The sequence below is a fragment of the Bufo gargarizans genome, chromosome 1 (assembly GCF_014858855.1).
Source record: "Bufo gargarizans isolate SCDJY-AF-19 chromosome 1, ASM1485885v1, whole genome shotgun sequence".
Taxonomy (NCBI): Eukaryota; Metazoa; Chordata; class Amphibia; order Anura; family Bufonidae; genus Bufo; species Bufo gargarizans.
The window spans coordinates 481,029,997-481,042,426 of NC_058080.1; the positions used below are offsets into that span (position 1 = coordinate 481,029,997).

At 41.5% G+C, this 12,430-nt stretch overlaps 1 protein-coding gene across 1 annotated transcript in view; it reads right to left on the reverse strand.

Moving 5' to 3' along the window:
- NTRK2 (neurotrophic receptor tyrosine kinase 2) overlaps positions 1-12,430 on the reverse strand; it is a 270,802-nt gene that overhangs the window by 187,578 nt on the left and 70,794 nt on the right. The window contains exon 6 of the mRNA XM_044273679.1: positions 10,582-10,742. Within this exon, the coding sequence (XP_044129614.1) occupies positions 10,582-10,742 (161 nt within the window). The remainder of the gene's footprint in view (positions 1-10,581; positions 10,743-12,430) is intronic.

Sequence of the window (12,430 nt, forward strand, 5' to 3'; positions counted from 1 at the left end):
TCACCTCACTGCTGCTCCTGTCCAAACACTTCCCCGGTCCCCTACTTGCTTCTACTTTGTGGTCCCTTTTGGCATACGCATATGATGCTCCAGTCAATCACTGGCTACAGCAGTGACCTGCTATGGACAATAATTATCTGCAACATGTCAAGAGACAGCAGGAGGTAGAGCCAAGCAGAGGACCTGGAAAGTGTTGGGACAGGAGTAACAGTGAGGGGAGTATTACTTTTCTAAAACATTTAGTAACATAGTTTGTAAGGCTGAAAAAAGATATCAGTCCACCCAGTTAAGCCTGTTATGCTACGTTGATCCAGAGGTAGAGGGAGAATCCAATTTTCTTAATTTTAGGGGATTCTAAATAGATTTGTAAAAAAATATATACTAAATGGCTGGACAATCGGCTTAAACTCTGATTGAGAAAAATCATTTATTGTTTAATAAGATGTAATTTTTCAAATATCCTTTCTATATCCATTCCTCATGTTTTTCAAGTTCTCTGATTGCTGCCATCCAGGAGGACACTTCATTATATACTTTCAAGGGATAAAAATCTATACTGATCACCTAAGTGCAGTACAGGTATCACAGCCCTGTTTTGTGATAGACTATACCCCTGTGTCATTCTCAGGACAGATATATAGCCTGTGGAATTACACAGTTAAGACTCCTATTGAAAGGCTTGTAAGCAGAGGTGTTCAAAACCTTGAAAATTGTGTACACTAAATATATTAGAAAATTGTAGAACTATCGTAATACAAGGAATAGGCTTTGTTTTCTGAAATTGAAGGATCTCAATTTGCAATAATAATATGAACATGGATCCCTTATTCTTAATCCCTCCCAGCTTTGAGTATTGTTATGCAGACAATATCCTACATATGAGCACATGCTCTATAATATCAATTCAGACAGTGGTAGATGCCTCGATTATATTCAGCACAAAGCTATACAGACTGCTCTTGAAATCTGGTAAAACCAAGGACAGTTAGAAAAGCCGATATCTATGTCAATGTATTTGATCCTGATAAATGGTATTATTAGTCTAGTAAAGATATATCTGTTATATAGATATCTACTTATCACAGTGAATTGCATTGTGGTGATTTGGAGCATTCTGGCAAAGTGCACTACAAATTTCAGTAGGCAACAGTTATTATACAATAAAAATGTCTCACAAAAATAGCTTAATGCCTCATTCACACGTCAGTGTTTCACGGATGTGTGCTGTACGTATTCTCGATGGACAGCACGCGTCCCCATTCATTTTAGTTTGTGTATTCACACATTAGTGTTTTACCGCGGTCCATGGGTCCATTTTTTTAACATGGATGTATGCTCTATTTTGTCCGTCCATCATGCCCATTATAGTCTATGGGTCCGTGAAAACCACGGATGCAACACGGATGCCATTCATGTTGCATTCGTGCTTCACGGATCATCAGGAAGAGATGCTTTGAAAATTATTTTTCAGCTGTTCAGTGTCAGTGAAACACGGATGGCATACCGACAGCTAAAAATGGACACACGGTCCCAACATGGATCCTTCACAGACAGCTTCATAGATGCATCACTGACCACCTTCTCACGGATTTGAGCATGGACGTGTGAATGAGGCTTTATTGGTTAAGCCCACACCATATTATATTGTTGGCACAACTATACCTACAGTGGGGCAAAAAAGTATTTAATCAGCCACCAATTGTGCAAGTTCTCCCACTTAAAAAGATGAGAGAGGCCTGTAATTTTAATCATAGGTATACTTCAACTATGAGAGACAGAATGGGGGGAAATAATACAGGAAATCACATTGTAGGATTTCTAATGAATTAATTGGTAAATTCCTCAGTAAAATAAGTATTTGGTCACCTACAAACAAGCAAGATTTCTGGCTCTCACAGACCTGTAACTTCTTTTTTAAGAGGCTCCTCTGTCCGCCACTCATTACCTGTATTAATGGCACCTGTTTGAACTTGTTATCAGTATAAAAGACACCTGTCCACAACCTCAAACAGTAACACTCCAAACTCCACTATGGCCAAGACCAAAGAGCTGTCGAAGGACAACAGAAACAAAATGGTAGACATGCACCAGGCTGGGAAGACTGAATCTGCAATAGGCAAGCAGCTTGGTGTGAAGAAATCCACTGTGGGAGCAATTATTAGAAAATGGAAGACATACAAGACCACTGATAATCTCCCTCGATCTGGGGCTCAACGCAAGATCTCACCCCGTGGGGTCAAAATGATCACAAGAACGATGAGTAAAAATCCCAGAACCACATGGGGGGACCTAGTGAATGGCCTGCAGAGAGCTGGGACCAAAGTAACAAAGGCTACCATCAGTAACACACTACGCCGCCAGGGACTCAAATCCTGCAGTGCCAGACGTGTTACCCTGCTTAAGCCAGTACATGTCTGGGCCCGTCTGAAGTTTGCTAGAGAGCATTTGGATGATCCAGAAGAGGATTGGGAGAATGTCATATGGTCAGATGAAACCAAAGTAGAACTTTTTGGTAAAAACTCAAGTCGTCGTGTTTGGAGGAGAAAGAATACTGAGTTGCATCCAAAGAACACCATACCTACTGTAAAGCATGGGGCTGGAAACATCATGCTTTGGGGCTGTTTTTCTGCAAAGGGACCAGGACGACTGATCCATGTAAAGGAAATAATGAATGGGGCCATGTATCGTGAGATTTTGAGTGAAAACCTCCTTCCATCAGCAAGGGCATTCAAGATGAAACGTGGCTGGGTCTTTTTTAGCATGACAATGATCCCAAACACACTGCCCAGGCAACGAAGGAGTGGCTTCGTAGGAAGCATTTCAAGGTCCTAGAGTGGCCTAGCCAGTCTCCAGATCTTAACCCCATAGAAAACCTTTGGAGGGAGTTGAAAGTCTGTGTTGTCCAGCGACAGCCCTAAAACATCACTGCTCTAGAGGAGATCTGCATGGAGGAATGGGCCAAAATACCAGCAACAGTGTGTGAAAACCTTGTGAAGACTTACAGAAAACGTTCTACCTCTGTCATTGCCAACAAAGGGTATATAACAAAGTATTGAGATGAACTTTTGTTATTGACCAAATACTTATTTTTCACCATGATTTGCAAATAAATTCTTTAAAAATCAGACAATGTGAATTTCTGGATTTTTTTTGCTCATTCTGTCTGTCGAGGTTGAGGTATACCTATGATGAAAATTACAGGCCTCTCTCATCTTTTTAAGTGGGAGAACTTGCACAATTGGTGGCTGACTAAATACTTGTTTTGCCCCACTGTAGCTGCCTGGATTAGTCACATGATCACCAAGATGATGGTACTAGGAGGTCCGATTATTGCTGTGACTGGGCAGGCTTACCCTGTAACTGGTACTAATTTGGAGCCCCAGTTACAGTTTATACGTTTAGTGTAAAAAGACTTCTGGCTTAGGAAGGACTAAAAGTGAGAAATACATTAAACAAAAAATAAACAACCTACCCCAAAAACTCCCATACACCTCTCATCACTGTTGTACTGCCAGCCAAGTCCTGATTAACCAAAATTGGACATTTAATATATAAAAATTTATGGAAGTCCATGACGAACACTAATAAAAATGTAGCACCATAAAAAGCAATTAAAGACAGCACCAGTGGTCCCTCAAGTTTGAAAAAGATTTGTAATAAGCTAAAACGTTGCTTTTTTTGTATACCTGAGGGGAATATAATATAGCTGAAAGATAAGGACATGGTGACATCACCCTACTTGGTCTTATTCAAATACTAATAAAAGTCTACTTTAGGGAAACACTATATTATTACCAGAACAAAATAGCTAAAATGTAAAAAAAAAAAATAATAATAATTTTTTACTATATTTTTCAAATTATAAGACTAATAATTCTAAAAAAGAATGAATTATGTGTATATAATGATATAAAAAGAAACCAGCTTTATTGCAACCCCACTCCCTAACTTCGCACATCTGACCAGAGATGTGCTGGGAAGACAGAGGGGAGCGCTCTGCCAGCGATCAGCGCTGGCAGCAGATAAACTGCAGTCACATTAGTCTTAAAGAGGACCTTTCACCCCTCCTGACATGCCTGTTTTAGTAACCACTTGCATTTCCCATGTAATAAAAATTCTGAAAAATCTATTCTTATGGCTTTGTGTTGTGCCATTCCTTTATTATTTCTACTAGAAGTTATGAACGAATTGCTATTAGTCTTCAGTAAGGGTACAGAGGGGTGGCAACCAGTTGGGGGGGCACGGTCTCACTCTATCCAATCAGTGTTGCCATTGTCAGTGTCACGGCTGAAGATGGGGAAAACCCTCAGTCGTGCGATGGCGGAAGAAGGTCGCTGCTCGACCAGGACGACAGGATTAGGGAGCAGGTCACCTCCTAAAGCGTCCCTAACCTGACCCTAACTCCTAGCTGCATGGGCCGACCTTTAAGGTAGGAGGACCCATGCTCCGGAACCTTGGATCCCTAACTCACCCTCCGACCGGTCCCTGGACTAGTAGTCAGGGTAAGGAGGCCTGTTCCTTCTGGACACGGAGGAACAGGGGTCTCACTGGCCAAGCTGCAGGGAAAAGGGGTACACTAACAGTCTTACGGATATGGCAGGTGAACTGAACTAGTTCCACCTACCTGCCACAGCCTTGCTGACTGGATCCCTGTGCTGGCAAGTTGATGTCCATAGAACATGAAATGAAGCCAGCAAACACATATCCACACACAGGAATCCAGATCCATAAGCTGCAATAAAGAAGCATAAAGACAAACACATCTTCTAAACACCAAACGACATTATTTTATGACCAGAAGGGTGGCCCCCACTGGCATAACCAGGAGGATGTCTCTAGCAAACCTGGCTGAAGCACCCTCTCTGACTACTGCCTTCAACTGAGGCTTTATGGGCCTAGAAGCCACACCCAACAGTCAGACACACCCAGTGACTCACACACACAGAAAGGGAGTTAACCCTTCCAATACCAGAGAAGGGAAAACACCACTTAAAGGGGAAGTGTCCAACCCAAGAACACACTGTGGCTGTTGCCGCAGGCAACGACATGGGTGGCAACCATGTCCTGGGAGTCAGCCCGAAGGCAGGGACACTGCCACCACATGTACACATACAACCAAACGTTGCCACGGGCAACCACAGTGAAGGGAAGATGTCAGTGCACACCAAACATAAAACAGAGTGCACACCAGACATACAAAAGTGCATACATACACGCACACAACTCCAAGGCAACCGCACACATACCTGTTGTCCGCGGCAACCGCACCTGAGGCAAACAACAAAATGCCTCCAGCTGAGGTTGACACAACAACCCCAAACCGCGGGCAACTGTATGCGGCTCCCAAGGAGTCACGGCCATAAACATGGTTGTGACAGTCAGACTGTGCAGGTACACCCCCAATTGGTTACCACCCCTCTGTACCCTTACTGAAGACTAATAGCAATTCATTCATAACTTCTAGTAGACATAATACAGGAACGGCACATCATAGAGCCATAAGAATAAATGTTCCATAATTGTTATTACATGGGGAATGCATGAAGCTATTAAAACAGGCATGTCAGGAGCAGTGAAAGGTCCTCTTTAAGTCTATTACACATATAGGGAGGCAGGGGCAAGGACAGGCAGACCAGAGACAGGCTGAGAAGCCTCTGCATCATACAGTCATACCGCATCTTCAACGTTCAGTAGAACGCCAAAAGACGGATTTTCCTTAGTAATGCTTAGTTAGAGGTTTGCTAAAGGGAGACTTTACATACAGTTTTCTAATAAAAATTGACACATTTCCCTATTAGAGTACATTACAAAAGTGTATTCACTGCCCCTACAGATTACAAAATGAAATGAGAGTTACACTAATTAACAAAAAATCAAGTAACCATAGCACACACAATTATCAATCTGCATTAAACACTAAAAATAAAATATGCTTAAGATGGTTTGTGTTATCAGCACTTAGAAAATCCATATTGTGCTGGGTGATCATATTTCTCCTAGGTTTGGGCACTTAGGCTCTTAGATCCTTTCTATCAGTCTACATATTACTCTATTTGTAGCAAACATAGACATTGTAAAGGTGGTTCTAACCAGGGACATAAAAGAGTTGATGGACCTCTATATCAAAGACTAAAATAAAGCCTCCCTTTGCTGCTGGTTAAAGACGACCTGTCACCTCTCCTTGCATGTCTGTTTTAGTAACCACTTGCAATCCAGGAGCATCTTTTCATATACCTCTATGCCGTGCCATTCCTCTATTATTCCTACTAAAAGTTTCTGAATGAATCGCCAACAGCCTGCAATAGAGTCCAGCTGGGTGTAACCAACTGGGGTGGTGTCCCTGCACAGTCTGACACTGTTCAATCAGTGCTGCCAGTGCCAGACTGTGGATAGGAACATCTCTAAATGGTAACACCCAGTTGGACTCTATTGCAGACTGTTGGCAATTCACTCATAAATTACTGATAGGAATAACAGAGCAGTTGCACAATATAGAGGTATACGAAAATATACTCTAGAATTGTTATCTCATGGGGAATAGTGATGGCCAGTGTGCCGTGTTCGCTCACGAACACATGCGGGCTGCCATCTTAAATCACAAGTCCGGCGAAAGCACAGGTAAGTCCTTACCTGTGCCTGCGCCGCGAGCCGGTCTGAAACAAATGCGGTCACCGGGAGCAGACAGTTCCGAGAACAGCCACTGGGGGCCTTCATCGGGCTGTTCTCAGAACTGCCTGCCCCCGGTGACCGCATTTGTTTCAGACCGGCTCGTGGCGCAGGCACAGGTAAGGACTTACCTGTGCCTCGCCGGACTTGTGATTTAAGATGGCAGCCCGCATGTGTTCGCGGGCGAACGCGGCGAACTGGCCATCACTGATGGGGAATGCAAGTCTAACAGACATGTCAGGAAAGGTGACAGGTCCTCCTTACCCTACTCCAATGCTAACCACATGTTTGGGCATACATTTTTCTATCTTTAGGTTAACAACCCACACCCTATTTTCCAAATATTGATGCTCAGGTTAGTATTGCAGAAAAGTGATAAAGGATTTGTCTTTAGGATGTATGTGTGCACTTGTATTCCCCATGATATAACAAGTCTGGGCCATCTTTTATTGGAAATCTGCATTCTAGAAATTTATGACTAACTTAACATTTGGTGTTACCAGCTGGGCGTATGTCCTTACACAATTTGAGCCTATCCAATTTCAGACTGTGTATAGAGACACAATCGGAGGAAAGATGCTCCAAAACAGTTATTTTATAAGAAATACAAGAATTTGCTAAAACAATCATATCTGGAGCTGACACGTCCTCCTGTATTTCATTCTAACACTTTGAAAATATATGATATTGTACATATACCGGTTTCACTTTAGCAATGTGTCCTCCCTTGCATAGCCAAGCATGTAAGTCCTATAATAGATAACCTAATTCAGACTTGGACTAGCAGTACCGTGTTACATTACAGGGGTGGTTATATACTGAGGTAACTTCAGAAATTCCTAAGACGTACCTTTCCTCTACATTAATCGTGTTTACAGGACTTTCCATCTGCACATTAAGACAATCTCGCCACCTCCATTAGAATCTTCTAACATAGTGATTTATCATTGCATCATGTGTTTACCTTGATGTAATGTCACATTGGAAAGTAGTTCCACATGTTGCACGTGGAGTATGTAATTTAGGGGAAAAGGACTGATGGTTTGAAGGCAGGAGTGGGTTATGTATCACTACTAGAGATGAGGGAAATATTGAAAAATTTGATCTGGTCCTTTAACAAGAAATTTGATTCATTACGAATTACTTTGTCATGATTCAGTTTCCATTGTGTGGAGTGGGTGCAATGACTGGGAATGGCCATCGCACCCCCTGCCACCATTTAAGCCCTCAATTACCACTGATCGAGCCGTCTGTGACTCACATTAAGCCGTTCAGGGGTTAATCGAAGATTTACAAAAATTATATTCACCTCATCCACTTGCACGTGGAGAGGCCTTCCGCTCCAGTCTTGATTAAATAAAACCCGCCAAAGGACCTGCGGCGAGCGTGATGATGTTACCACGTGACCATGCTGGGCGTGCGCAGTGACGTCACCACTTTGGATATTTAAATTCGCTCAACACTAATCACTACAAACTAATGGGGTCATTTATCAGACTGGTGTAAAGTAGAACTGACTTAGTTGCCCATAGCAACCAATCAGATTCCACCTTTCATTTTCCAAAGGAACTGTCAAAAATGAAAGGTGGAATCTGATTGGTTGCCGTGGACAACACTAAGCCAGTTCTACTTTACACCAGTTTGATAAATGACGCCACAAGTATATTTAAAGTGAACCTGCCAAATGATTTGTGCTGTCCTATCTAAGAGCAGGGTATAAAGTAGTGATGCTGAGCTCATCCGTTCAGAACGGATCTGTTAGTATTATCTTTAACATAGCCAAAACGGATCCGTCTTGAACACTATTGAAAGTCAATGGAGAACAGATCTGTTTTCTATTGTGCCAGATTGTGTCAGTGAAAACAGAGTCGTCCCTATTGACTTACATTGTGTGTCAGGACGGATCTGTTTGCCTCCGCATCGCTAGGCGGACACCAAAACGATGCAAACAGCGTTTTGGTGTCCGCCTCTAGAGCGGAATGGAGGCTGAACGGAGCCAAACTGATGCATTCTGAACGGATCCTTTTCCATTCAGAATGTATTAGGGCAAAACTGATCCGTTTTGGACCGCTTGTGAGATCCCTGAACGGATCTCACAAACGGAAAGCCAAAACTCCAGTGTGAAAGTAGCCTTTTATGATCTAGAGCAGGATTTCTGAGTACATAGCAGAGAAATAACTGATAAGACTCCTAGGAGAGAGAGACAGAGTCCTGAGTACCCCCTCTCCCCACACACAGACACACACAGGATGACTGACAGCTATCCCTATATGTACACAGAAGGTTGTCAATCATCCTATGTGGGCGGAATATTCAGGACTCTCTCTGAAATCAGGCTCCAAATCATATAAAGCTATATATTTCTCCCTCTATACTAATATGCTCTCATATAGGGCCGCAGAAATCACCAGAGTCCTTTTAAGAAAGTCCAACTAAGCTGAATGGCAATGCCTTTATATACATTTTGGCAGCCAAGTATTTCATTTTGCTTTCTTCCTATGTAAAATAGCACATTGTTCTTTGCAAAAAATGATTAGCAGCCTAAAACATTATTGTAGAAATACAATATAGGCAAAACTTGGTCACAAAAAAGTGACCCAATACTAACTGCAATATAAATATAAAATATATAACCCATAAAGCATTATAAAAACAGGTACAATAAGAGATGTTCACACACAACAATCTATTCCATAATTCTGAATGGTGATGTTTCTGCAGTATTGGGGTCATTTATCAAACTGGTGTAAAGTAGAAATGGCTTAGTTGCCCATAGCAACCAGAGTCCGCCTTTCATTTTCCAAAGGAGCTGTGAAAAATGAAAGGTGGAATCTGATTGGTTGCTATGGGCAACTAGGTCAGTTCTATTTTACACCAGTTTGATGAATGACCTTAGTTGTCCTTAGATTTATGCAAACCCCGTTGAGATGAATGGGACAGTCTGCCAACTGTGACCATACATACCTTAACAAGATTAGGCTAGGTTTTAGCTCTCTGCAAGGCTTTCCGTTGGGTGTCTGAATACCCGAAAGTGCTATTCAAACGTACATTACAACGAGTACATTTACTTTAATGGTTCAAAGGATTCATCTTTGGGCTCCTTATTAGATGCTTTCTGTTTGTTTCTGGCTTTCTTGCTGGACAGAATAGTGTGGTAGACTGGTAGATCTGTTTTCGGGTGTTCAGACTTGTGACCAGGCTCGGACTGGCCCAAAGGGGTATAGGTGAATCCCGCGGTGGGCCTCTGAGTAAGGTGGGCCCCTAGTCTCCTACCTCCTGCACAAGTGGCACATAACACAGTAGACTTACTGCACTACATGCATATGTTCAATGTACAGCTCCTCCACCAGCCTGTGTTCATATAAAAAACTTGATAGATTATTACAGAAACTGCCCAGTTTATTATCATAGACACGATTAGAGCTGAAATGACTTCACCAGTGTCCTCTTCTCCCCAGACCTACCTTCTCAAAGTTGCTGCAGCGACCCCCCATATTCAATCATCTGGTGGCATCTTGCTGCTGTGTGAGTAGGTAATACTTGAATGTATCCGTACGGTGGGCCTCCAAAATATATTTTACTGATGGGCCCTAGGCACCCCAGTCCGACACTGCTTGTGACCCCAAGGGAAAGCTGTCCAGAGAACTAAAACACAATGTGAACCCAGACTTAGGGTATGTCCACGCGGTCAGGTTTCCTGAAGCAGTACTAGAAGCCAAAACCAGGAGTGAATTAAAAAACCAGCAGACATCTTATCTATCCTTTAAAATGCCTCTCCTTTTATGATCACCTCCTGATTTTGGCTTCCAAAACTGCTTCAGGAAATCTGACCGTGTGGCCCAAATTATGTAGTCAAACTAGACCAATTGCTCATTTTGCCAACAGGTAAATATAGAATCGCTAACACCATCTTACCACAGTTGGGGATCTGCATGGTACTTAGAGGAATCCTCTTGATATATCCATTATATTCAGTATAGCAAAATAAGTTGTGCTTGTCTATGATGCTCGTCTCCGGAAATACCTTAATCCACATGATATGACATGAACACTGGAATGGATTGTTACCTAGAATTCTGGGAGAAAAGACAACTTTACATCAGCACTTCTTGAAAATTTATTTTGCTGCAATTATCAAGTACAGTATATACAACCTAGATTAATATTCCTAGTTACAAATGGGCAGATCTTACATTGATTAATCTAGAAAGACAGTAAAGGAGCATTTACACTGCGCTGACTGAGCAGGAAATTATTGGCAAGGAACCCTTACTTCCCGATGATTGCCTGCTCATCAGTGGTGGTAAGAAACAAATTTAACTGCAGCAATCACCTCCACTATACGGAGGATGAGGGATCTCTATTGCCATTGCTCATCCTCATACAGATTCATTTTTTTCTGGGCAGCAGACCCCTGGTCACAGTTCACAACCATGATTAATTTTGCTGCATAAACGACCATTTCACTCGAGGAGCAATCATTTGCTCGTTCACTTGGTGAGTGGCGGCACCTTTACAGTGGCTTATATAGAATTTGTGTTCCTACAAACATTTGATGTTTAGGCCCAATAATAGCCCAGTTTAAACGTGTCTTTAGACAATCCATCTGGAAGCCATAATAGCAACCATATTATTCGCAATCCAGCTTTTTCTGAAAGCCAATATACTGTGAAAGTAAAATACAACTAAATGATGTATGTACAGTATGTACTGTAATAGAATTCTTTATTTTAGTTGACAAGTAGACAATAATTACTACTGATAATAAACCGATTTCAATTTCTCAACAAATGGTTACATTTATTTCACTTTTTTTAGATTTCGTATTTATATTTTTTCTTTTTTTTTTGATGCTATATGTACAAATGACTTAGTGTGTATAGCAATTACTAAACTGTGCAATCTGTATGATATACAATATAATCTGTATAATATATAGTCATTGAATCAGAATGTAATACAATCAGATAAAAACTATCCTATCAATGAATGATCCAATCAGTATATAATACAAAAAGTGTATTATGCAGTACAATTTTTGTATAATCAGGATGCCGTTCAGTCAGTGTAACACATATTCAGAATAACATTTAGCCAGCGTACCAAATAGGCAACATCATGCAATGAGTATTCTGTACAGTCAGTATATCAAATAATAGGGATACCGTATAGTCAGAATAGCACATAATTAGGATACTGAACAGTCAGTATAGCAGATAATCAGGATACCGTACAGTCAGTATAGCAGATAATCAGGATACCGTACAGTCAGTATAGCACATAGGCAGGATACCGTACAGTCAGTATAACACATAATCAGGATACCGTATAGTCAGAATAGCACATAATTAGGATACTGAACAGTCAGTATAGCAGATAATCAGGATACCGTACAGTCAGTATAGCAGATAATCAGGATACCGTACAGTCAATATAGCAGATAAGCAGGATACCGTACAGTCAGTATATCACATAATCAGGATACCGTACAGTCAGTATAGCACATAGGCAGGATACCGTACAGTCAGTATAACACATAATCAGGATACCGTACAGTCAGTATTGCACATAATCAGGATACCGTACAGACAGTATAGCACATAATCAGGATACCGTACAGTCAGTATAGCAGATAATCAGGATACCGTACAGTCAATATAGCAGATAAGCAGGATACCGTACAGTCAGTATATCACATAATCAGGATACCGTACAGTCAGTATAGCACATAGGCAGGATACCGTACAGTCAGTATAACACATAA